Source organism: Podarcis melisellensis (assembly GCF_964234715.1).
Source record: "Podarcis melisellensis genome assembly, chromosome: 13".
Classification (NCBI taxonomy): Eukaryota; Metazoa; Chordata; class Lepidosauria; order Squamata; family Lacertidae; genus Podarcis; species Podarcis melisellensis.
The window spans coordinates 21,119,582-21,143,027 of record NC_138545.1 but is presented as its reverse complement, the minus strand read 5'-3'; the positions used below and the strand labels follow the sequence as shown (position 1 = coordinate 21,143,027).

The following is a 23,446-nucleotide window of genomic DNA, read 5'->3' as shown; positions in this document are numbered from 1 at the left end:
AGGCGCTTCGCAAAACGAATTCCCCTATGGGGTTGCTTCGCAAGATGAAAAAAATCTTGCATCCCCCCGCGGGTTTTTTCGTTTTTGCCCTTTTCTTAAGCCGCTAAGCCGCTTATCAGCTGTTCTGCTGATAAGCCGCTTAACAGCTGATCGCTGGAAGCCGCTTGACAGCTGTAGCGCTAATCCGCTAAGCTGTCAATGGGCTTGCTTCGCAAGACGAAAAAACCGCTATACGAAGAGCCTCACGGAACGGATTAATTTAGTCTTGCGAGGCACCACTGTATAAGATTTTTTTGTTGTTTAGTCGTGTCCAAATCTTAGTGACCCCATGGACCAGAGCACGCCAGGCACTCCTGTCAAGCACACTGTCCAACCATCTCGTCCTCTGTCGTCCCCTTCTCCTTGTGCCCTCCATCTTTCCCAACATCAGGGTCTTTTCCAGGGAGTCTTCTCTTCTCATGAGGTGGCCAAAGTACTGGAGCCTCAGCTTCACAATCTGTCCTTCCAGTGAGCACTCAGGGATAATTTCCTTAAGAATGGATGCGTTTGATCTTGCAGTCCATGGGACTCTCAAGAGTCTCCTCCAGCACCATAAGATTAGTTTTACCTAATAAATTTGTTTTAGTAGTACAACAGTGTGTCTCTCAAAGGATATCATGAAAAAATTACACTACTTAACAGAATAGCACTCAAGATTAGCTTTCACGTCTTTTATTTAACCAACTTGCCCTCCCCACCCACCCTTGAAATGAGCAGAACACATTAGGCTTTTCTTGCCTCAGCCAAGGTGATAAGGCTAACCGCTTACTTTAGTTAGGGTATAATTTCAGCAGCAAGGGGCTTTATTCCAAGAAACCGCTCATAGCTTGTGAAGCTTTCAACATACATCCTTCCTCTTTCTGCAATGCGCTTAACTCCTGGTTTCATGTGTTCTGCATGTTCAGTGGCCTGAAATGCCTCACAAGCATCCTTCTGAGGGATATACTTAAGTTTCCCACTTCGCCTTATCTTCTGCAGTTACTGACAGTGTTTTTGTGACAACTCCAGTGCCAATGGTTCTGTGTCCATCCCGTAGCGTAAATCTCTGCCCCTCTTCCAAAACCATGGGCTGCCGCAATGTCAAAATAATGGAGGTGTCTTCACCTGGCATCACCATTTCCTAAGGAAGAGGAAATAAGGCCTGTAAGATATCCAGTAGTTGTACCTGTTTTCAGTTATAAGCATCAGAAGCGAAGCAGATCAAGAGCTATTCTCTAATGTGGATTCTGTAAGTCACTTCAGCAATGCTTATAGGACGCAACGGGCTGCTGGAAAGGAGGGAGGAGGGCAGGAAGAGTCAGACAAACCTTTGATGCAGGCAATTCTACACGGCAGGCCATGTCCCAGGTCAGAGAAAACATAACAGGTGTGTAGTTAGAAACAAAGGGCTTGTGACGACCACCTTCTTCTTTGCTCAGGATGTAAACCTGGGAAGGAGAAGTGACTTTTTTGCCTTGTCTGGACAATCAATGTGAGCTCCAAATTAAACCTCCATTGTTTTACAGAATATGAAAGTGTCCCATCATAATTACACAAATTTATAGACTGCTTCATAGCTTGAAGCCACTGAAGCAGTGATCATGATAAAAACAGAATCAAACAAGATCTTTAAAAGCAATAACATAAACTCACTAACAACAAAAACACCCATGCAAACAAAAGAAACCCACTTCCATTAGACAACACTGATCTTCCATAAATGACTGGATTACATCCTCAGGGAAAGCCTTCCTGAACAAAAAATGACTTTCATTAAGCGCCTAAACACCCTGCTAGGTGCCTGCCTGATTTTGGTGGTTAATTGATTCCCAAGTCATGTAGCTGCAAAACTAAAAGCCCAGTTCCTAGTGCAGGTTAAGTGCACCTTTGAGGCATGCAGTACTCTCAGCAGGGCCCCGTATGAGGAGCACGGTTACCAGGCAGGGATATAGTGGGTGACGAGGTTCCTTAGGTTAGGTCTTATAAATTATTTGCAAATCTGTCCTGCCTGCTTACCTGAGCCTCGACCTTCTGGTGCGGCTTGATGGAGCCGGGCTTGCACATAACCATCCCCCGCCGTATATCCTCTCTCTTCAGCCCCCGCACCAAAGCGCCCAAATTATCACCAGCCTCTGCCCGTTCCAATTGTTTGTGGAACATCTCAATACCTGAAGTCAAAAGGAGTGCCATTACCATTTGCAAACTTTCTGGGGAGTTCCCCCACCCAACCATAACTGTCCTTTGCCATGACTGCCATTTTCACATAAGGTGTTTTATCCCTGTTCTACCAAACTTGGAAGGCAGGGGGAGACCAGGAAGTTGACGAGTCTTGCAGAAAATCTGAAGGACTTACCGGTTACCACTGAGCGCAAGTCCCGGTTGTGCCCTACAAATTCGCAATCATCTCCTTTCTTGATAATGCCACGCTCAAGGGTACCAGTTACCACAGTGCCTCGGCCTGGAATAAAGCAGTCAAATGAAGCTAGCATAGGCAATGGGGGTACAGGACAGCCAGACAGCCCTACAGGATCCTCCCTAGCTGCAACTCCCTTAAAGCAAATGGGGGCAACCTATGAAGCTTAGTACCTGGTATGGAGTGAACATGCTCTATGGGAAGCAGGAAGGGCTTATCAAGCTCCCGCTGTGGCACAGGAATGTGTGTATCCACTGCATCCAGCAGTTTCATGATGGAGTTCAAGCCCAGCTCTGGATTTCGGTGCTGCAAGGAACAGGAATGGGAGGTAGTGATATAAATGATTAAGCAATGGAAGAATTCCTGCTAAGGAATGACACTCAAGACGAAATGTGTTGTGTGCACCACTGACCTCCAAGGCGCACAGAGCGGAGCCTGAAATAACAGGCGTTTCTTCCCCATTGTAGCCAAATTCTGTGAGCAGCTCGCGGATCTCAAGCTCTACCAGCTCCAACATCTCTGCATCATCGACTGCATCAGCTTTGTTGATGTACACTACAACATGCTTCACTCCTATCTGAGGTGGTAGGGAAGAAAACTAGGGTGACCCACATATACATTGCTCCCTTCCCAAGACTTCCAGCCCTGCTTGACAGAAGCACCCATCATATTCTCAGAAGTATGTACTAGGTCACCCAAACCATCTCTAGCCTATTCCATTCCAAGACCACAAACTCACCTGTTTGGCAAGCAAAAGATGCTCCCTTGTCTGTGGCATTTGTCCATCTGTTGCAGCTACGACGAGGATGCAGCCATCTAGCGGTGCTGTTCCTGTGATCATATTCTACAGAGAAGACATGGGAGACATGTCAGGCTGTGGTATCTTCTAGAAGGTGAACTACTTTGAAAAACCAGGCTCCTATGTTTGATATGGCTTGGAAGTTTTCTAGATCTTGGCAATCCTCCAAGAATTCTTTTTTAAAAATGGCATGTGCCATCAACAGGAATTCTGGATGAGGATCATGAGTGTGTTCAGGGCTTTCATGGATTCCCAGTTCCTCACACATACCTTAACATAATCGGCATGCCCAGGGCAGTCTGTGTGGGCATAATGGCGGTTAGCTGTTGAATATTCAACATGGGAGGCATTGATGGTGATCCCACGTGCCTTCTCTTCGGGTGCATTATCAATTTCTTCATATTTCTTGAACTTGGCACTTCCAGTATCTGCCAAAACTGGAAATAACCGCAGAAGGGGTGAACAAGGTTCTTGAGTTTCTCCCAAAAAAAAGATTGGTCTAGTCTTACTCAGTAGCATTTTTTGAAGAAGTGGGAAAAAGAAGCAATATTTTCAACTGATCAAATCTGAAAGGCCAGCAAGGACTATCTATGTCTTAGCTGGTATGGGAGCAGGTCAGCAGGCAGAGCTAAAGGGCTCTTGAACTCCCTTCTCTAGTCTGAACAGCAACTGAGGCTTTGGCCCCTTCCTTTGCACACCAAAGGTGCCCATTTTCTCACACCCTGACATGTGCAAGGGAGTGAGCATCTGGAATGAGCAACTAAGGCACAGGTCTCGCTGTTCACATTGCCTCTGCCTGCATCTCAGTTCAAGAGAAAGCAGTTGAGGTGTATCACAATGATGTGCAGTTTTGGGATGGAGTCTATTTTGGAGGCTGGGTGGTCATTCCTTGCTGGCTTGATTTGGCTCCCTGGCTGCCAGCTGACTTTCCTTTAACTAGCTGTTTTGATCAGGTCTAGGCCTGTTCTCACCCTACCTATTTCGTCTTCCATAATAATAGCCATTCCCCCACCCCTAACACTCACTTTTTGTGATGGCTGCTGTTAATGTAGTTTTGCCATGGTCCACATGCCCAATTGTTCCAACATTGACGTGCGGTTTGTCTCGTACAAATACTTTCTTCGCTTCAACTGCAAAACTTCGAACAAGGAACGTATGCCCATGGAAGGCTGGGCAGGTCAAGGACGGCTGCAGAAGAAGAGTGTCGGAATTTTAGCCCTCTCTGCCTATAATATCACAGCAATCATCATCAACCATCTGACTGGGTTGCCCCAGCCATTCTGGGTGGCTTGCAACAAATCAAAACAATTTGCCCACCACTGCCCAGAATTCTTACCGTAGCTATAAAACCTTGCAGATAACGAGGCAGGCAGCCACGGAGGCCTGCAAAACACAAGCAAAATGGGTGATCACTTTCAAAAGACAGCACTTTATAACAAATACATTATCTTTGCACATCCTGATGTCCCTGTCTCCCCCAATTTTCCTTCTTCTGCCTATGCCCATAACCTTCAAGAGACAACAGCTGCAAAAAAGTAATTTTATGTGAGCTTAAGCACTGTTAAAATAAACATTATGAATAATAGCATCTGATATGCTGACTTGTACGGCAGGGAGCAGGATCTCTATATTCCGTGAAACAACCTTGCTCATACAACACACTGAAAACAAGAATGTGTGTATATGTGAAATTCAGGTTTATTTATTTATCACCCTATTGTGCATCACTTTACACTTGCTTACACTCAACATATGTATTAATTTGCTGCATTTATATACCACCTTCCCTTCCAAAGAGCTCAAAGTGGTGTACCTAGTTCCCCTCCCCCAATTTTATCCTCACAATGATCCTGTAAGGTAGGTCAGGCTGAGAGACAGTGACAGGCCCAAACTCACCCAGTGGGGATTCGAACCCTGTTCACTCATCAGGCCACAGAACAAAACTCTAACCATTGCACCACACTGCTTCTTTTATTGCCCTTTTCCGCTCAGATTGGAGAGGCTCACCATCTCTTTTGTTTCAACCACCTTGAACGGTTTGCTACCCGCACACTTTGCTACCTCCCTGCTCATCCCTGACGCTAAACCATTGATAGGCACGTGCTGAGAAGCAGAGCTCCCTGCGGGCGAAGGGGCGGAACCACCTCGCCGGGGACGGGAGAAACCGCCTCTTTCTTTGCCGCAGGGGGGGGGGGAGGAGCAGCATCCGCGGAAAGAAGCCTGGAGGGATGCACCGAGGGGCCGGCCTCACACACTCAGGGGAAAGGAAGGGCCGGGCCCTCCTCCTGCCACACGCCGCCTCCCCCCGCTTCGACGTGATGGGCTGCTCCGCCGCTGCCTCAGATCCCAAGACGGGCATTAAGGCAGAGGCCGTAATGAACCGAGTAGCAGCCCGCCAAGCACAAAAGGTCACGGGTCTCTCCTGCACGAGTTCCTTAAGGAGAGACTTCTTGCCTCTTCGCTCTCCCTCCCCGCCTCCTTTTCTGCCAGCCGACACGCCGCCGCCCCCCGCCCTTCTCCCCCGCAGCCCTTTAACCAACCGATAACACGGCCGCCGAGCCCTCCTCGCGCCACCACCAGCGCGCGGCTCGCCATCTTAGCTCCTCCCGGAAGGAATATCACACCCGCCCGCCCCCCTCCCATCTACCTAGAGATAGGAAAGGTTAGAGAAGAAGCATGGAGAGGGAGAACTTCCGGTAACTGGAGAAACGTCGGCCACGGGCGACGAATGCTCTATAGAGTTAGTGCAGAGTTAACAATTGCATTCTCTCAGTATGGGAGGTTGACTTCCGGGATACTTTTGATTACAGTGGTACCTCTGGCTACATACGCTTCAGGTTACAGACGCTTCAGGTTACAGACTCCGCTAACCCAGAAATAGTACCTCGGGTTAAGAACTTTGCTTCAGAATGAGAACAGAAATTGTGCTCCGGCGGCGCAGCAGCAGCAGGAGGTCCCATTAGCTAAAGTGCTGCTTCAGGTTAAGAACAGGTTCAGGTTAAGAACGGACCTCCGGAACGAATTAAGTACTTAACCCGAGGTACCACTGTATTATTTGTTAATTCTGTGGCGGGTTTTTTGCCCTCCTTCTTCTGCAAAGCTGAAGAGGCAGCTGCCTAGAGGAAAAAAGAGAGAAAACCAGGACTTTGTGGAATTCTGCTTCTCCTGAGCCCCGAAAGACACTAATAACGACGAAGATTCCTGTTCTTTTTAACGAAGGTCTTATGTCTTGTAAAATGTAAAAATAATATGTGAAAACTTAATGATATCCGCAGCCTGGAAGTCAGGCAAAAAGACATTGGGAGATATGGGAGCTTTCCATGTCCATAAACAAATAGTCTTGTGGCACCTTAAAAACGAACCAATTTATTGTGGCATAAACTTCTTGCCTTTCTTTTGCCTGGAAAAAAACATAACAAAACCATAGTGTTGATCTTGCAAGCCTGATCCATCCTCCCATAGACTAAATCCCTCTTCCATCAGAAACCTGAGGTGTAACCATCAAATGCAGATATGAGTGGCTGAGTGGGAATTGTGCCCAGCAAGGGCAGGAGGAAATGAAAGGCAAGAAATGCAAACGATTCAGATAGCACTAGAATGTCTGCAAATAAGCAAAGTGGCATTTACGACCACACTGCGTGTTTTATCACCTGTCGGCTTGATAACTCTCAGTATCCATGTGCGTGGCTCTTTTCACTGAACAGAATGCAAGAGGATAAATTCTACTCAGAGCAAAGCCACTGAAAGCAAAGAACTTAACTTTGCCATGCAGTACGTATTCATTAATGTCAATGGAACTACTCTTGAGTACTACCTTCTTCATCTTTCTTTGGTGATCGAGTAAGATTCTCTTCCATAGACACGGTTTTAACAATGAGTCCGTAAGTGACTGTGGAGGCCAATTCTGGACCCACACATCCTTCCACAGTGGGGACATTGGTTTCCGAGCGGGAGTTGATTACGGTGTGGATTTGCCAAGTGTGCCTTCCTCTTAGCACATTTCTCCCTTGCATCCTGAGTTAAAGTGTCTTCAAAGCCCATGACACCTTTGGTAAAGGTTCTCTAATTGGAGCGCTCACAGGCTAGTGTTTCCCAGTTGTCAGTGTTGATACTACATTTTTTAAGATTTGCCTTGAGACACTCTTTAAACCTCTTTTGATGACCACCAGCATTACATTTTCCATTTTACCTTCAGTCTAATGTTCTCCCAACTGAGCCATTTCGGCCAGTGCTCTTGAGTACTCCATATAGGAACTCTGGGCTGAGCCTATGGGCTCTGGACTGGTCATGGATTCTCAGTGGTCACAAGACTGACACCACTCTATATCTTCACCTCTCCATAGTGACAAAGAGCTTATTTTTGTGGAACTGGTACCCCCCCACCCCATTCTGAAAGGGCAAAGCAGGTTCTTTGACTACAGGCCCAGGAGAGCAGTGTGTGTATTACCTTAATCCCACCCAAAGGTCAAAATCCCCAAAAGGTAGAGAGATTGTGGTCACAACACCCTCACAGTCCTTGGTGACACTTGTGATCTAAAACGAATCCCAATCACCCATGCATTAAATGGTTCTCTCTCTCTCTCCCCTGTCCCAGGAGAGGAAGAGAAGTTTTTTTTTTAAAGGTATTAAAAATGGCACCAGGAAGTCTCTGCTCACCCATGGGAAACCAAAAGAAGTTTCATTCCAAGACTTGGTGATTGTGTGTGTGTCTTTTTTAAGCATTTCCACCTCTTACTTCCAATGCAAAGTATATAAGGGTTTTTACCTTAGATATGGGGAAACAGGCACTAGCTCAGTGGCAAGGTTGGGAATGTCCCAGTCAGCCAGTGTATTTTATTTATTTAGCGCATTTTTAGCCCACTCTTTATTAAAGATAATTAAATAATAACTCTCACTAGACGGAGGCAGATGTTTGACTCAGTATAAAGGTGGCTTCCTAGGTTCCTAAGAAATAGATCAAAATGAGCTGGCACCCAGAAAGTGTTGTAGAATCACAGAATTGTAGCATTGGAAGGTACACTGAGGGTCATCTGGTCCAACCCCCTGCAATGCAGGAATCTTAACTAGATATAGCACACGGACATCCAACCTCTTCTCAGCCAAGCAACTTTCTTTTTCATATAGAAAACACTACAATGACACAAGGCCTGAACTTATGGCAAAAAGAAAGAAAACTCCCCTACTGTACATCATTTCATATCTGCAATACGTATGTTACACAACAGTTTAAAGATGAAAATGAATACAAACTATGTTACAATGGCTAATGGCTCTATACATATTTTTATGACTGCATCGCTCTGGCCCACTTTTAGGCTGTGTCTCTATGCTCAAAGATGGAAAGCAGAAAATCGATTCCCGTGATCCCTTTTGGAGGCTTCCTCTCAAGCAAAATGAAGATTTGTGTTACTGCTACCACCCACCATTACAGTCCGCTCAGCTGCCCAAGGAAAGGAGACACACAGATGGAGGAAGGTACAAAAATTTCCTTTATTGTGTTCTGGAAGCTCCAGTGTCATTCAGTGGGAAGGGGAGTAAGAATGGGAGGTTCCAGCCACCCTCCCTCCAGAGTTCTTGCTCTCCTGCCCATGTAGAGGAGACCTGGAAGAGCTCCGGAGGACAGAGATGACCCCTTTGGTGCCTGGCAGGTTTCCCTGAGGTTCCCATTGTGCCAAGAAGGTGAGGAAGGGCAGAGGTGACCTCCCCTATCCTCCTTCTAAGGCTCTGACCTCCTATCCTGAAGGCCGCTGGCTTCTCCCAGAGAGGGAGCATCAGATTGCACCTGTAGAATAAAAAGAAAAGAGGATAAGCCCACAGAGCTTTCCTCTCTCTCTCCCAGCCTCTGCCAGTGTTCTGCCTCTCACCAGAAACAGCCTCACACACATCTGGAAAGAAAAGCAGGGGCCAGCCTCAGTGGCGTAGCGTGGGTTGTCAGCACCCGGGGCAAGGCAAGTAATTTGCGCCCCCTAACCCGTGGATTTGCGCCCCCTAATCCCCAGATGTTGCGCCCGGTGCGGCCAGCCCCCCCTGCACCCCCACACTACGCCACTGGGCAGCCTCACAACCACAGCATAAGATCCCACCCACTCAAAGCTCACCCCACCCCTTCTCTGAAGTGAATTAAAGGCATTGCACCGCAGTATTGACCAAAGTGACTAGCACAAACATTTCTATGCTTCTACCACAACCCAAATATGGATGCTTAATTGACACTCATTACACTCGTACCTTGGAATCTGTTCCGGAAGTCCATTCGACTTTCAAAGCGCGGCTTCCGATTGGCTGCAGCCAATCGGAAGCCGTGGAAGCCCCGTCGGACGTTCAGGTTCCAAAGAACGTTGGCAAACCGGAACACTCACTTCCGGATTTGCGGCGTTCAGGAGCCAAAACACCCGAGTACCAAGACATTTGGGATGCAAGAAACATGCACATCTCCCAGCTGAGTGAGGCACACAGGACTTCCACCTTTGGACTGAGGCAACGCAAGGAAGGACAAAGAGCCATAAAAGATCGGAGCTCAGGGCTCAGTCCTCCTTCCTTGGACTCCCAAGATCTCACCAGACACTGCACAGGTCCTTTCTAGCGTTTCTTTCTTATGCTTAAGGCCTAAACAGGGTTTTTTCTTCCAAAACTGAAAGATGAGATTCTCAGAGTGCTGAAATCTGCCTGCTCAGTGCCAATGGTAGATTAAACTCAAACCTGACAACAGCCGATAATTGCAGCATACGAAAAAGTCATTACGGAAAGGTCAGCAGGAGAGACAAGAGTGTCGTGTTAGCAGAGAAAGGAAGTGACAAAGGGAACAGGTGTGGCTGCTCACCAAAAAGAGTTTGCACACTGCATCTCTCCTGTGTAGGCAAGGGACCTTATCCCCATGGACACTTACAGGATGGCCTTTGGAGGTGCGGAAGAGATCTCATGGATCTCCAAGCAGGATCCTACTCTCCTCTTCCTTAACTTAAGTAGGACCTTGTCATTTCTATTCTACCATGATCCTTCCTCCCACCCCCTCAAATCTCTATCCTCCATCCAGAGGGTGGGGGGGGGGATTCGGGGTAATGCGTATGATTTGGGGAAGTGAAATAGTTATTGGCAATTATCTCTGGGCGGCAGGAGAGAAAAGAAGCACAAAGACTCACACATCCCTGGGCTCTGCTAATCTCTTCTTGCCCTTGCTGCATCCTCTCCATCTCAGTCCGGATACTGTTCAGGGAGGCTGGGGATTGAGAAGGAGAAGAAGGTCAGTTGGTGACCAGTGTCCAAGCCTTCAGCTGTGGAAATGTGCACACACAAACACACACTCACATATAACACACACACACACACACACCCAAGAACTCACCCTGCAAAAGTTCTGCCAGTCAGAAGCCAGAAGGGAAGAGAGGACAAAAATAAAGAGAGAATCATTAATCACATCCACAACACTACAAAGTGATTTCAGATTCCTAGAAAGCCAACAGATGCTAATCCCAGAAGACCCCCTCCCTCACCTAGTTCTTGGCCCACCTTCCTCCCCCCCCCACTCACCACGTTCTTCTTGCTCTCTCTCCAGCGCCCCCTGCAGTCCTGACCGAGACGCCGTCTCCTGGTCCAGCCGCTCCCTCAGGGACACAATCTCGATCCGTAGGCGCTCAGCCTGGTGCTCAGCAGCCCGGAGCTGAGAGGCAGACTCTTGCCTCAGCTGGTGCACCAAGGCCTGCAGCTCCTAGGGAGGCAGGGGAGGGAGAAACCCGCCATATATAATATATACAATGCTGCCATTTCCAGCCATCCCACGCCAGTATCCCAAGTCCGCAGCCCAATACAAGGAAGAGGTGGGTCAGAATTACCGGGACAGTGCTAGGCAAGCTCATGCTCTCATCAGATTCCTCTGGGCGGGAATCCTGGGAACTGGCCCCCCGCAGCCCTTCGTTCTCAGCACTGAGGCGCTGCACTTCGTAGCTCAGGCGCTTGTGGGAAGCAGCCAGGTCAGCCTAGCGGAAGGAAGGGGGCAGAAGGAAAAGGAACAACTTCAACTTGGACCTGGGTTTCCAGAGGAACGATTTAAAAGGTGCACACCTCCCCGCTGCACATGAGAGGAATGACTCAGAAAAGCCCTTGTAGCACCAGGCACAGTGTGGCTTTATTTCTTCTTGTTGTTGTTTATTTACTTATTTTTCTAAACCACTTAATACTGAAAAATCTCTTAGAAATATACAAGAAGACAGCAAAGGACCAATAAAGCAGTATCATATCATCAAATTTTAATTTATATATACATCACAGGCTCAATATGCGGCAGCTTTCTACATTCTCAGCCAAAACGCAGGATGTAAATATAAAAAAGTGAAGAAATCACAAGCCCTTCATCCTGTGCGTCAGTCCATCTGCATTTGGACGGCCTTCCTGCCAGCATTGCACACTGCTGGCATGCGGATACTGCAAAGCCAGCGGTCAGCGGCGTTCCAAACCCCACACATTGCCTATAAAAGCAGCACAATGTGCAGTTTCTTCCCCCACACCCAAGGCCCGCAGTCACCCATCGTGTGCTGCAGTGCTGGCACAGATAAGCTGCCTGCATTTGGGCCAGTGTGCTGCATTAAGAGGGTTTTTTCACAATAGCGCTTGAGCTCTGAGACCCCACAGCTAATTCTCCCCTGGCCTCCTCGCTGGCCCAACTAGGACTAATTCAGCCAGCTAGCCCTGGTGACTATCTAATACTTATTAGATGGATTTTCCCCAAATTGATTTCTGAACTTTATTGTTATTCATGTTTTTATACTGTATTTTATGCTGCTTCTACAATTAAGTGTTTTAAATTTGTTGTTAGCTGCCCTGAGCCCGGTTTTCTAAACCGGGAAGGGTGGAGAATAAATAAAAAAATATTATTATTATTCCCTCCTCCCCAGTGGCCACAGAGGGGCTACAACATTAAGAACCAGCCCTTGGTCAATACCTAGGGCCTTCCTAAACCAGAATCCCATGCACACCCCAAGCTTGCCACTTGAAATCAGAGCCTGCCCCTGGCCAGCCTTGCCCCCCCCCAGACAGGGGCTCCCCACCAATGCTGTCCTCCAGAAGCCCCCCCCCCATACCATTTGCTCCTGAGTTTGGCGCTGAGTTTCGCTCACTGTAGCTTGGAGGCCTTGGAGGAGGCGCTCTGAAGTCTGCACCTGAGTCAGGAGAACCTGGACCTGATCAGAAAGTGAGAGAGGAAGGGGGAATCAATTCGTGGAAGGGGAAGTTGCAGTTTTCTTCTAGAGCTGACGCAGTGTTGTGATTAAGGTGTTAGGCTAGGACTAGGGAGACCCAAGTTCAACTCCCCACTCAGCCTTGAATCACGGGTCAGTCTCTATCTCTTCATCTAGCCTACCTCACAGGGTTGTAGGGAGGATTAAATGGAGTGGAAGGGGGGAAAGGAGATAATCTTGCACATCGCCCAGAGCTCCTGGTGGAAGCTAAGGGTTCACAATGGGTGGCTGGCGGACCCCAGTGGGTCCATGGCATCTGGTGGCACGAGTTTGGGGGGGGGAATTGGTGGGGGGCACAGGCTTGGCCCTTGCCGGAAGGACAAATGGAGGGAGGCCAGAACCAAGTGAGTGCAGTCCAGGGTGAGACCCCCTGGCCTGATGGATGCCCCACCACCTTCCTCCTTCTCCTGGTGCTTCTGAGGCCTAGGCAGCCAGGCTCTGGGCATGGGAGGTGGTGCTACATGGCCAGATGAGCTGGAGACTCCCTGGGGGACAATGGCAGGCCCACCCCACCCGCTGCCTCCTCCTCTCTCCACCCTGACTCCAGCAGGCAGTGGCCAAGTCCCCTCTGCGGTGGAGGGCTCGCAAGACACTGAAGGGGTGAAGGGGAGAGGAAGGAAGGTACCCCAGGAAAGGTGGGTGGGCAATCAAGCACCTTACCTGTGCAGAGAAGGAGGCTGAGGCGGTTCCATATGGTCCAATTGGGGTGTGTGTGTCCAAAGGGTCTATATGCCTTAGAGTTGGTGCCTATGGCAGCACCATTCGCATAACAAAAACTACCACAGAGATATCGCCATTTTCAAAAGTAGGAGGTCCATGGCTCGGCTTTTGAAAAACAGGGGGTCCCCAGCACTTAGCTAATTGGGAACCTTAGGGGAAGAGCATGACTGAAATCTAACACCAAAGTAGTAGCAGAAAGAACGGGGGCTCACAGAGGTGGGTTTGGCTTCAGGCCCCGAGGGCAGGGCTCCCCCCCCTTCCCACACACCTGCTTACTGCATTCCTCATTGCTGCGCCTCAGAGCCTCCTGCAGGCCGGCCTTTTCCCGTGCCCCCTCTTCCAGGGCTTCGCACTGTTGCCGCACCTGAATGGAAGAAGTCGGGGACAAAATGAGGGCAGGGAGAACTCCGGCACACCTCCTCCTCCCGTCTTCACCATTCCCACATCTCCCTCTAGGATCACAACACAACAGAGGAGCCCTCTATTTAGTAGAGGCTCGCCATGGGATTCATAAGCATGATGACAAAAAAATAACTTCCTTTCTGCCTTTGGAAGGCCCACCAAGGCAGCTAAAAATCAACTTTAAAACAAAACCAAAACAAGGAAAGCAGAGCAAACTCCTCAAAACCATTAGCGAGGACGAATCCAGACACAGGCCTGACGCAGTGGACCTCGCTCTTACTACAGTGGTACCTCGGGTTAAGTACTTAATTCGTTCCGGAGGTCCGTTCATAACCTAAAGCACCACTTTAGCTAATGGGGCCTCCTGCTGCTGCCGTGCCGCTGGAGCATGATTTCTGTTCTCATCCTGAAGCAAAGTTCTTAACCTGAAGCACTATTTCTGGGTTAGCGGAGTCTGTAACCTGAAGCGTATGTAACCCGAGGTACCACTGTAGTCGGCAGAAAGACAGCAGGAACAGAGCCAGGAGGGGAATTCCCTCAGGGGGGAATTCAACAGGTGTGGCACTCCAACTGAGAGGGCCTTGTTACACGTCCTCAACAGCCCTGCTTTGGACAGAAAACTGCTGACCCCTCTGGAGCTGAACACCACTCTGCCCTGCCTACACACCTGTGTGTGGAGCTGCGTCCACTCTGAGTCAGGCACCAGCTGGTACCCGGCTGGCGGTAAGTAGATGGTCTCAGGCACCAGGGTCCCCGTGGAGGAAGCAATGGAGGCCGTCTCTGGGCTAGGGGGACGCCTGCGCCGGACGGCAGGCCCCGGACTCGGTGCCAATGACGAGAAAGAGGCGATGGAAACGCTGTCCAGGCTGCGGGCAAATTTTTCCGCCACTCCTCCTCCTTCTGCCAAAGTGCCAGGGTCGTCTCCAGGGGCATCGGAGGGCACGGCCTCAGAGTCAGCGAGGAGGGATTCAGAGGAGCTACATAAAGAACGCTGAAGGAAAAGGAAAAGGAATGAGCAAGGAGGCCTCCCCAGAGACAGGCTGCCCAGTGTGGGTTCTGAAAAGACCAAATTCTAACAGCCAGGAAACCGGGAAGCTTAAGGAGGGAACCACTGTTGCCTTAATTGAAACAGAGGGTTTCTAGTTGGCATTTCTAGTTTCCATTCATGACTCACACCTTGACTTCCCCAGACTTGTAGCCAGCCAGGAAGAGCGAGTTTGTCCTGCCATCGCTCAGCTTGTGTGCTAATTTGCACTGGCTGAGGGAAACACCTGCAGATGCAGATTGCTAGTGATGTAGACTGCAAGGGCCACGTACATAAAGGTTGTCCGTCAACTTATTCTGGAGCAAGGAATCACCCTCAGGCGAGCACTGCCCTTTCCCCTCTTTACTCAGCTGTTACCCGAACGGCATCCTCACCCTATTCTGAGCTGCTTTGAAGCCGCCCTCCCGCTCAGGCTCCTTCCTGTTCCTCTGTGGCCTCCTTGCCACTCCCCTCATCCAACTCACCTGCTCACCCTGCAGCTCTTGAACCAGACCCTCGGCATGTGCCAGCTTTGCTTTCAGCTCGGCAATTTCCTGCTCCATGGGGAGAACAATCGCCCGGAGCCGCAGAGTGTCCTCTTGCGCCTGTGCGGGGAGAGAGAAAGGAAGCATTTGAAGCCCTCTTCCTCTACCCTCAGGTTACGCCCTGTCTGGCCACCACGTACCTTTTCCATCTGCTTCTCCAGCGAGTCCAGGGGGTTGGGCCTTGGCAGCAAGCGGCTCCAGGTATTTTCCCGGCCGTCGCGCTCCAAAGCTGAGAGACGAGCCTCGTAGCTGGAGATGGTGTCTGTAGAAAGCGAGCAGGCATCTCAGCAGGCAAGCCAGGAATCCCGGACGCTGCCTCCCTCTCCTATATTATACTAGAACTGCTTTGTTTTCCTTATCTACTTGTTTTTAATCCTGTATTTAATTATGTTGAACCGCCCTAAGATTTTAGAATGAAGGGTGGTATATATAAAACTAATAAATAATAAAAATAAATAATACAGTGGTACCTCGGGTTACATACGCTTCAGGTTACAGACTCCACTAACCCAGAAATAGTACCTTGGGTTAAGAACTTTGCTTCAGGATAAGAACAGAAATCGTGCAGCGGCGCAGCAGCAGAAGGCCCATTAGTTAAAGTGTTGCTTCAGGTTAAGAACAGTTTCAGGTTAAGAACGGACCTCCGGAACGAATTAAGTTCTTAACCCGAGGTACCACTATAATAGAAAGTACTTCTCCACATGGTGCAGAGTTAACCTATGGGCTGCACCCAATGTTCATACTCAAAGCAGGCCCATCAAATTTAATGGGCCCAACTAACTTAGATTCATTAGTTTCCATAGGTCTACTCTGAGTAGGGCTAACATTGGCTCCAGCCCTACGGAACTGATTCTCACAAAAGGCAGTGAGGATTCAGCAAATTTGTGGCAATTCATGGCCACTCTCCTTCACTGCCCAAGGCCTTTGAATGCCAGTTGCTGGAAAGCCTAAGTGAGGAGAATGGCTGCAGTACCAGTGTCCTGCTTCTGGTTTTCCCACAGGCAACTGGTTAGCCACCGTGAGAACTGGATGCTGGGATACATGGACCACTGACTTGATCCAGTAGGACATTTCTTATGTTTGGTTCCTGGGAGGGAGGTTTGGAAACCTGCTGCCTTTTTATTATATACATGTAATATTTCTCATCATTGTACCCTGTCCTGAAATCTGCTGGGATTGAGGGCAGGTTAGAAAAAATAAATAAGAACAAATGAAGGTCCCTGCTGTTCCTTCCCTGCTGCGCCTAGGCCTTGAGGCCCTTCACCTTTCAAGATGGCCTGCAGGGAAGCCACTTCCTCCTGGCACCGGCGCCGGACAGCGTCCACGGCCTCATGTTTCGTGCCTTCGCTCACGGCAGCCACAGCTCGGACGGTCTCCACTTCGGCCAACGCAGCCGACAGCTGGGCTTGCAGTATCTGGATGGTCTTTTGGGGGTCTGGATCTTGGGTGAGGTTCAGGCCTGGAGGGGCACCCACATCCTTCACCTGCTGAGGTTCTTGGGAAGAGCAGGAAAAAATATATATATATGGATACAGAACTGAAGTTAACTTAAAGCCAGGACTTGTTAAGTCCCCACTGCCCTGTGAACTCTGACCTGACACTGTTAACCTTCTAACCCTTGACTCTTAACCCAAGCACCCTAACTCTTAACTGTGATCTATGACTCCCCCTCCCCATGTTACGCAACCCAGAGCTCCATTCTAGGGTGAAGCCATGAGGGCGTGGCTTCCCATCTTCCCGCCCACTCTCCCTGCCTGCCATTTAGAGCGGAGGCACATTTGTGTGTACCTTCCATCCTGGCTGCTGCTGCTGTTGCTGCTTCGGGTTCCCTGAAGGCTGAGCGGAGCCCAGAAACAGCCGAGTAAAAACACGGGATTGCTCAAAATCTATTGTATGCTGCTGGACATGGGCAAAAATATCCCAGTGGAGCCAACGGAGATGGCTACTTATTCATCTTCACTCTCTGCTGGACATTTCCTGAAGGATTCTGAAGAGACTTGAAGTGAAGGCGGCACAGCAGCTGCCGAACTGGTGCTTTCACTGCTCCTGGCAAGGCCTTAGGCGTGCCTGCGAAACAAAAGGTGAGTGGTCGTCAAGAACTACCTACTCTGGAAGAATGGCAGACAAAGGTGATGGACTTTATGGGACTGGCAGAGATGACCGGCAGAATCCGCGACCAGGGGAAAGAGACAGTGGAAGAAGATTGGAAGAAATTTAAAATATATCTTAAAAATTGTTGTAAAATTGAGGAGTGTTAAGATGTCAAGGGGTAAGAAGTAGAGAATTACAGCTGTAACTAATAAATTTAAGGAAACTTAATGAAAGGGAACTAATAGACAAATTGACTAAAGGGTTGCTAAAGAATTGCAAAATAAGGATGCAGCGAAAGGGAGGTATGGGGAAGTCGGAGGAAAGAAGGTGTATGAAAATAAGATTATGAAATTATACATGTTTAAATGTTTTGTATGTTTTTGTTTTGTGTTTTGTTTGTTTTTTATTATGTGTTTGAAAAATGAATAAAAATTATTTAAAAAAACAAAAACAAAAGGTGAGTGGTCGTGAGCCAGCCTCCAAGCTCCTTGGTTTGATTCAGGAAAGACCTGTTTGTGGATTGAGCGCTCTAGTTTCAACACACACACTTTGCCCATACGCAGAGGTTGTCTTGTCTTTATTATTTACTGCCAGGTAGCCTCTGACTGGAATCTTGCTACAAATCCTAACTTTAAATGAAGCCTGGGAAATGCACTGCGCAGAACTGGATACAGCAGTGGACAAGCTCGGACTGTGCCTTCCCGCCCCCTGCCCCAAAATACAGTGCTGCTAGTTACTGCTGCAGGAGGACTGGAGAGGCTCTTCTCCATTCAGCTTGCCCCCCCCCCCAACAAAACCCCCCATCCCCTCCTTTTGTCATTTGTTTCTTGCTGATAGTCAGGCTGGGTGGCTTGGAGTTTAGAGGTATGGAAATTCTTCACTTACTGAGAATTCCTGTTCTTCTTGAGTGGTGGAGGCCAGTTGGCTGGGGATTTGCCCGGCTGCAGGCGCCAGATAGGCAGGGATCAGAGGCTCTTCCATGGAAGGCAGAGCCTCCCCCCTTGGATCCCTAGTTGTCAGCTCGCCAAAGTGGGAAAACCCACGTTCCAGGAATCCGCAACGTCTGTTCTGTTGTTGGCTGTTTGCCTACTGTGGACGAAACGAGGGGGGAAAGAGAGGTAATGGCTCCTCCAGTAGAGAAAAACAGAAATTCATGGTAAATCAAGAATCTCAATTTCTCTGATCAAGGAGGAGGAGGCCTGACAACGACAACAACAACGACAACACTATTTATATGCCAACAACAACAACAATACTACTATTTATATGCCACCCATCTGACTGTGCTGCCCCACCCACTCTTCCAGCAGCTTCCAGCAAAATATTTTAAACACAGTAAAATATCAAACATTAAAACATCCCTGTATGGGGCTGCCTTCGGATGTCTTCTAAAAGTCACATACAGTCGTACGGTGGTTCTCGAACAGAATCTGTCTGGAAGTCCGATTGACTTCCGAAAACGTTCAAAGACCAAGGCACGGCTTCCGATTGGCTGCAGCAGCTTTCGCTTCCAAAGAACATTTGCAAACCAGAACACTTACTTCCAGGTTTGCGGCGTTTGGGAGCCAAAACGTACGCGTACCAAGGCATTCGAGAACCAAGGTACAACTGTAGTTGTTTATTTCCTTGACATCTGACGGGAGGGCTTTCCACAGGGTGGGTGCCACTACCCCTGCCTGGTTCCCTGAAACTTCACTTCTCGCAATGAAGACTCTGGGAGCTGAACCTCAGCATCTGCGCTGAACGATGGGGGTGGAGATGCTCCTTCAGGTATACTGGGCCAAGGCCGTTTAGGGCTTTAAAGATCAGCATCAACACTTTGAATTGTGCTCGGAAATGTACTGGGAGCCAATGTGGGCTTGGGATGCTGAAAATCAATGCATCTCTGGGTGGGTCCCTGTTCTCCAACATCCTGCACTGTGTCTCCCTAGGAGTGCTGAACTCTCTTGCAGGACACATTACCCAAGGGTGCCTTCTGATGCAAAGGTGTTGATTTGGTAGTGATGGACCGAGGAGAAAGCTACCCTACAGATCTCCTCTAGAAGTGCCATCTCCCAGGAAGCTCTGGAGGCTATGGCCCCCTGCCTCACTGAGTGTGCAACTGAGGCCTCTGGGACATGGAGATTGGCTGATGTGTATGCTAGGGAAATGCATCTTCTTAGCCAGAGATCCCTTGGAGAACTTCTTGACCCGTCAGGAGGGTTTGAAGGGCAAGAAGAGTGTGCTACACTGTCTGTGGGTTCTGGTCCTGACTGACCTGAGAGCATGTGTGCTACCCAAAAGGCAGAGCCTGGAACTGGAACTAGTTGTTGCCATAGTAACCTGCGGTGGTCCTGCCTGATGGAAGTTCTGTCACGTATGGTTCTGTCACGTTGATAGAGGTGAGGAAGTCACCCTTCCTGAGGCTCGCCAGGATGCTGTGCAAAATCTCCACGTGGAACTTGGGAGATTCAGGATGGTCCATGTGTCTCCAGTCTGCTTTGGGACCCTGAAGAAGGCTGGGAAGACCCCGCCCTCTCAGGGACTGGGATGTGTTTGATAGCCTGCATTGTGAGGAAATGCTGGAGGGCTCCTTGGGAGATTGGAACTGGGAAGAAGACGCCCCTGGGTGCCTTGTGGAACTCGCTTATCTGCTTTGAACTGTGTCCAGAATCCAGTGGCCTGAGATAAGAGGACACCCAGGCCCTTGAGAAGCTCGCAAGCCGCCCCCACCCACCCAAGAATGTTGGTAGCCTGAGGGTCCTGTTGGGTGCGGACTTCATGGAAGCCCAACGACTGCTGTTGCCGGGCAGAAGAGTTTTTGCTCTAGGAGGCCCTGCTATTCCATCATGCTGGTCCGTCAGCCAGTCCTTGCCCTCCAAAGAAAGATTAACCTCTGAGGTAAAGCCTGCTTCCCACAGGTGAGTCCAGCTTGGGGCGGTGGCCAGGCCCCTGCTGAAATCACCTTGTGGGCGATACATTCACTCTCAGCAGCAGAGACCTGGGCTTCACCGCTGTCTCCCCTTCTTTTCTGATGAGATCCTTGAGGTAGAGGGGAACTTTGCAGGGGAGCCCACTAAATCCTCCCCCTTAGCTGTATCTGGGACCCGCTGTGCCTCAGAGCACCTTCTAATCTGCAGCTTCCTACGATCTTTCCTAGCAGCTTTTTTGGGGGGGGGTGCCCTGGGGTGGCTATCTCTCTCTCCCACCCCGGCTCCCTGACCCAAGAGATCCTTACAGGTGCGTATTAGGGAAGCCCATCGGGTCTGTGCCTCTTTCCTGGCTCTGCTGCTGCGGGTGGTGGAGGGTGAGCGAGCCCTTCTCCCCCCCCCCCTCGGGGTGCTGGGACCTCGGGAATGCAGCTTCTGGCTGAAGCTTCTGCTGCGCCCCTTTGGCAAGGCGGCCTGGGCACCAAGTGTCCAGCAGGGCGGCGAGGGTGGTGCAGCGGGGTGCTCCTGCCATCGGACTCCTGCTTGGGTAGCTGGGGGTGCCGGAGGGAGGGTAGGATGGAGAGTTGGGGGATCCTGACCCCTGCGCCCCCTCTTTTTTCTACTTACCTTTTGGGGTTCCCTGCAGACCGGAGGCTTTTTTGGGGGGGGAAGCTGGTGGCGGATCCGGCTTGGCTCCGGAGGATCCCCCTGCCTGAGCGCAGCAGCCTGAGCCTCTTGGCGCTTCCTTCTTTCGGAGAAGTCGCCTTTCTCCCAGCGCAGGCAGCAGCCGAGAGAGACGCGGGGCAGGAAGCAGGAAGGCGGCCGGGCTCCGCCTCCCCCGGAAGAGTCTCGCATCCCTCCCTGCCTATCCGGCCCAGGAGCCGGGCAGAGTCCCAAGCTGGCGCGCGCTCTGGCCGGCCGGCCGCTCCTGCTCCTCCTCCTTCCCCGCCTGGATCAGACGCGGGGAAGAGGCTCGCTGCGGGAACAACAGGAAAGGGAGAAGCCGGCGCTGGGGGAAAGTGGGTGTAGCTTCCCGCCAAGTCCGCCTGCCCTCTCGGCTTTTGCTTGCTGCCTCCTCCACGCCCCCCCCCCCCCGCAGTCATCATTAGGAGGGCGTTTAAAGAAAAGCAAGTTTTAAGGGGCGGGGAAGGAGGAGCAGGAGCGCGCCAGCTTGGGACTCTGCCCGGCTCCTGGGCCGGATAGGCAGGGAGGCTGCCTTCCAACTCTTTATTTTTATTGATAAATGCAATACTTACAAACACAAGCCAGAACACTAAACAAACTTATTATACATAGATACATACCCCTCTCAACTTAGATTACAAAAAAAGAAATCAAACGTACTGTACAAACTATACATACATACATAAACATACAAACATAAATTTTGACTTCCAACTCTTTAAAATTCTATGATACTACGTCTGGCAAAACCAAGCTTTAGGCATTGTAACTTTCGTGCAGGCAGCAGGTGTGCATTGTTTGTTGCATTTATATCTCACCTATGCTCCAAGAAACTTAAGGTGCTGGTGTAGTGCACACCACCTCCCCATTTCATCCTCAGATGACCCAGTGAGCTTCATGGCTGGGTGGGGATTCAAACCCTGGTCTCCAAAGGTTCTAGTTCAACCACTGCGCCATGCTGGCTGAGGAGTTGTATTTGGGTTCTAAGCCCAGCAGTTTATTCAGAATACAGCATCAGCGGCATAGGGATCTGTCTTGTCCCAAACCAAGACCCCTGGGTCCATCTAGCATGCTGCTGTGTAAGCCGATTGGCAGCTGCTCTTCAGGGTTTAAGAGATGCATCTTTTGCATGTGAAGCATGTGCTGTGGTCTACAGCCTTTCCCTGTCTGGATCAAATGGGGATCTAAGTGTATAAAGAAAAAACTGGTGGGAAACCATTCAGCCTTGTTAGATAAAATGTGGGGTTTCGACCCTACTTGCTGATTTGGATAGAAAGTGAGGTTGCCTGCCACTGCGAACGCATTACTAGCTTAAAACAAAGCTGGATTGCTCTTTTTCTCCATTTGACTCAAAGCTGGTTTGCTGGGGAATGCATCAAAACATTATTTCACAAGAAACTACAGGATAGATGTGGACTGTGGATAACATGGTGTGTACGCTACTTCCCAAACCAGCAGTGCAAGTGTAGAGGGGTGTATGTGCACAGCCTGTGCTTCCTCAATGGGAAAGTGTCACTCCGTCCATGCTCAAAAGCCGTATTGTTGTTATTTAGGATTGAATGTGCTTGGATTGGAATCTTGCCACTGCCACTTAAAAGAAAAGCTTGGTTGGGTCAGACCACAGACCCTCTGAGCATCCTGTTCAAGCAGGACATGAAGGCAAGGGCACTCTCCTCATCTTCCCCAGTAATCATGGGCATGTTCCTTCTGATACCATTCATCCCATACAAGTTATATACCGCTTGATTGTTAAAAAAATATATATCTCAAAGCAGTTGTGGGAAAACCTCAATGCAAACATTGGGTGTAGTATATAGCCCTCATGAATAGCAGCAAGGGATAGCCTTAAAGGTAAAGGTACCCCTGCCCGTACGGGCCAGTCTTGACAGACTCTGGGGTTGTGTGCCCATCTCACTTAAGAGGCCGGGGGCCAGCGCTGTCCGAAGACACTTCCGGGTCACGTGGCCAGCGTGACATCGCTGCTCTGGCGAGCCAGAGCCGCACACGGAAACGCCGTTTACCTTCCCGCTGGTAAGCGGTCCCTATTTATCTACTTGCACCCGGAGGTGCTTTCAAACTGCTAGGTTGGCAGGCGCTGGGACCGAGCAGCGGGAGCGCACCCCGCAGCAGGGATTCGAACCACCGACCTTTCGATCGGCAAGTCCTAGGCACTGAGGCTTTAACCCACAGCGCCACCTGCGTCCCAAGGGATAGCCTTATTCTCTACTAAATTTACTAATCTGCCTTTTAAAGATATCTAAATTAGTGGCTGTCACCACATTATGGTGGCCGTGAACTTGAGAACTTGGGTGATGTATGAAGCGGTTCTTTCATGCCTATCCAGACTCTCCTGCCAGTTTCATTTCTTCAAATGACATTCTGAACTACACAACAGTGATGTGTAGCTGTGTCTTTCAAATGCAGAGTCTTTTTACACACATTTGCCAGCATGGAGGTTAGGATCCAGGTTAGGACCACAGATGTTTTAAAGCTCCCCAAGATCTAGATCAGGATCCTGTGCTGAAAATTTGTCCAAAAACTGCACAAAAACAGGCTAACTGCTATGGTCTGAGATTTTATTTGCTAATTATTGGGTGGGAGTAATGCTTTG

The 23,446-nt window shown here is 49.6% G+C and overlaps 2 protein-coding genes across 3 annotated transcripts; both read right to left on the bottom strand.

The window, feature by feature from the left end:
* Positions 1-689: 689 nt before the first annotated feature.
* On the bottom strand, positions 690-5,876 carry TUFM (Tu translation elongation factor, mitochondrial). The gene is made up of 11 exons (XM_081886191.1): positions 5,771-5,876; positions 4,567-4,613; positions 4,256-4,418; positions 3,501-3,667; positions 3,171-3,275; positions 2,844-3,008; positions 2,605-2,737; positions 2,372-2,476; positions 2,035-2,186; positions 1,347-1,466; positions 690-1,159 (listed from the first exon to the last, which is right to left on the bottom strand). The coding sequence occupies exons 1-11, from the start codon at positions 5,871-5,873 to the stop codon at positions 986-988; spliced, it is 1,434 nt and encodes a 477-aa protein (XP_081742317.1). The 5' UTR covers positions 5,874-5,876; the 3' UTR covers positions 690-985.
* Positions 5,877-8,701: 2,825 nt separating this feature from the next.
* Positions 8,702-20,969, bottom strand: RABEP2 (rabaptin, RAB GTPase binding effector protein 2). Of its 2 annotated transcripts, none has more exons than XM_081886189.1 (13): positions 20,779-20,969; positions 18,128-18,331; positions 16,940-17,218; positions 16,416-16,646; positions 15,292-15,413; positions 15,092-15,211; positions 14,250-14,573; positions 13,449-13,544; positions 12,305-12,403; positions 11,060-11,203; positions 10,758-10,935; positions 10,370-10,446; positions 8,702-9,012 (listed from the first exon to the last, which is right to left on the bottom strand). In XM_081886189.1, exons 3-13 carry the CDS (start codon positions 16,944-16,946, stop codon positions 8,947-8,949), a joined length of 1,464 nt encoding a protein of 487 aa, XP_081742315.1. In that variant the 5' UTR covers positions 16,947-17,218; positions 18,128-18,331; positions 20,779-20,969; the 3' UTR covers positions 8,702-8,946. The 2 variants fall into 2 exon arrangements, with proteins under 2 accessions (XP_081742315.1, XP_081742316.1); XM_081886190.1 differs by having other exon boundaries at positions 18,128-18,328.
* Positions 20,970-23,446: the final 2,477 nt, after the last annotated feature.

Excerpts from the sequence above, each read along its gene's own strand:
- RABEP2 (XM_081886189.1), bottom strand. Across the intron at positions 15,414-16,415 it reads CCTGCAGGCCATCTTGAAAG|ACACCATCTCCAGCTACGAG; the intron begins GTGAAGGGCCTC and ends CGCTTTCTACAG. Across the intron at positions 11,204-12,304 it reads GCCAAACTCAGGAGCAAATG|GCTGACCTGGCTGCTTCCCA; the intron begins GTATGGGGGGGG and ends TCCTTCCGCTAG.
- TUFM (XM_081886191.1), bottom strand. The coding sequence starts at position 5,873 with ATGGGAGGGGGGCGGGCGGGTGTGATATTCCTTCCGGGAGGAGCTAAG. Across the intron at positions 4,419-4,566 it reads TGCAAGGTTTTATAGCTACG|CCGTCCTTGACCTGCCCAGC; the intron begins GTAAGAATTCTG and ends CTTCTTCTGCAG. Across the intron at positions 2,187-2,371 it reads CTTGCGCTCAGTGGTAACCG|GTATTGAGATGTTCCACAAA; the intron begins GTAAGTCCTTCA and ends TTTTGACTTCAG.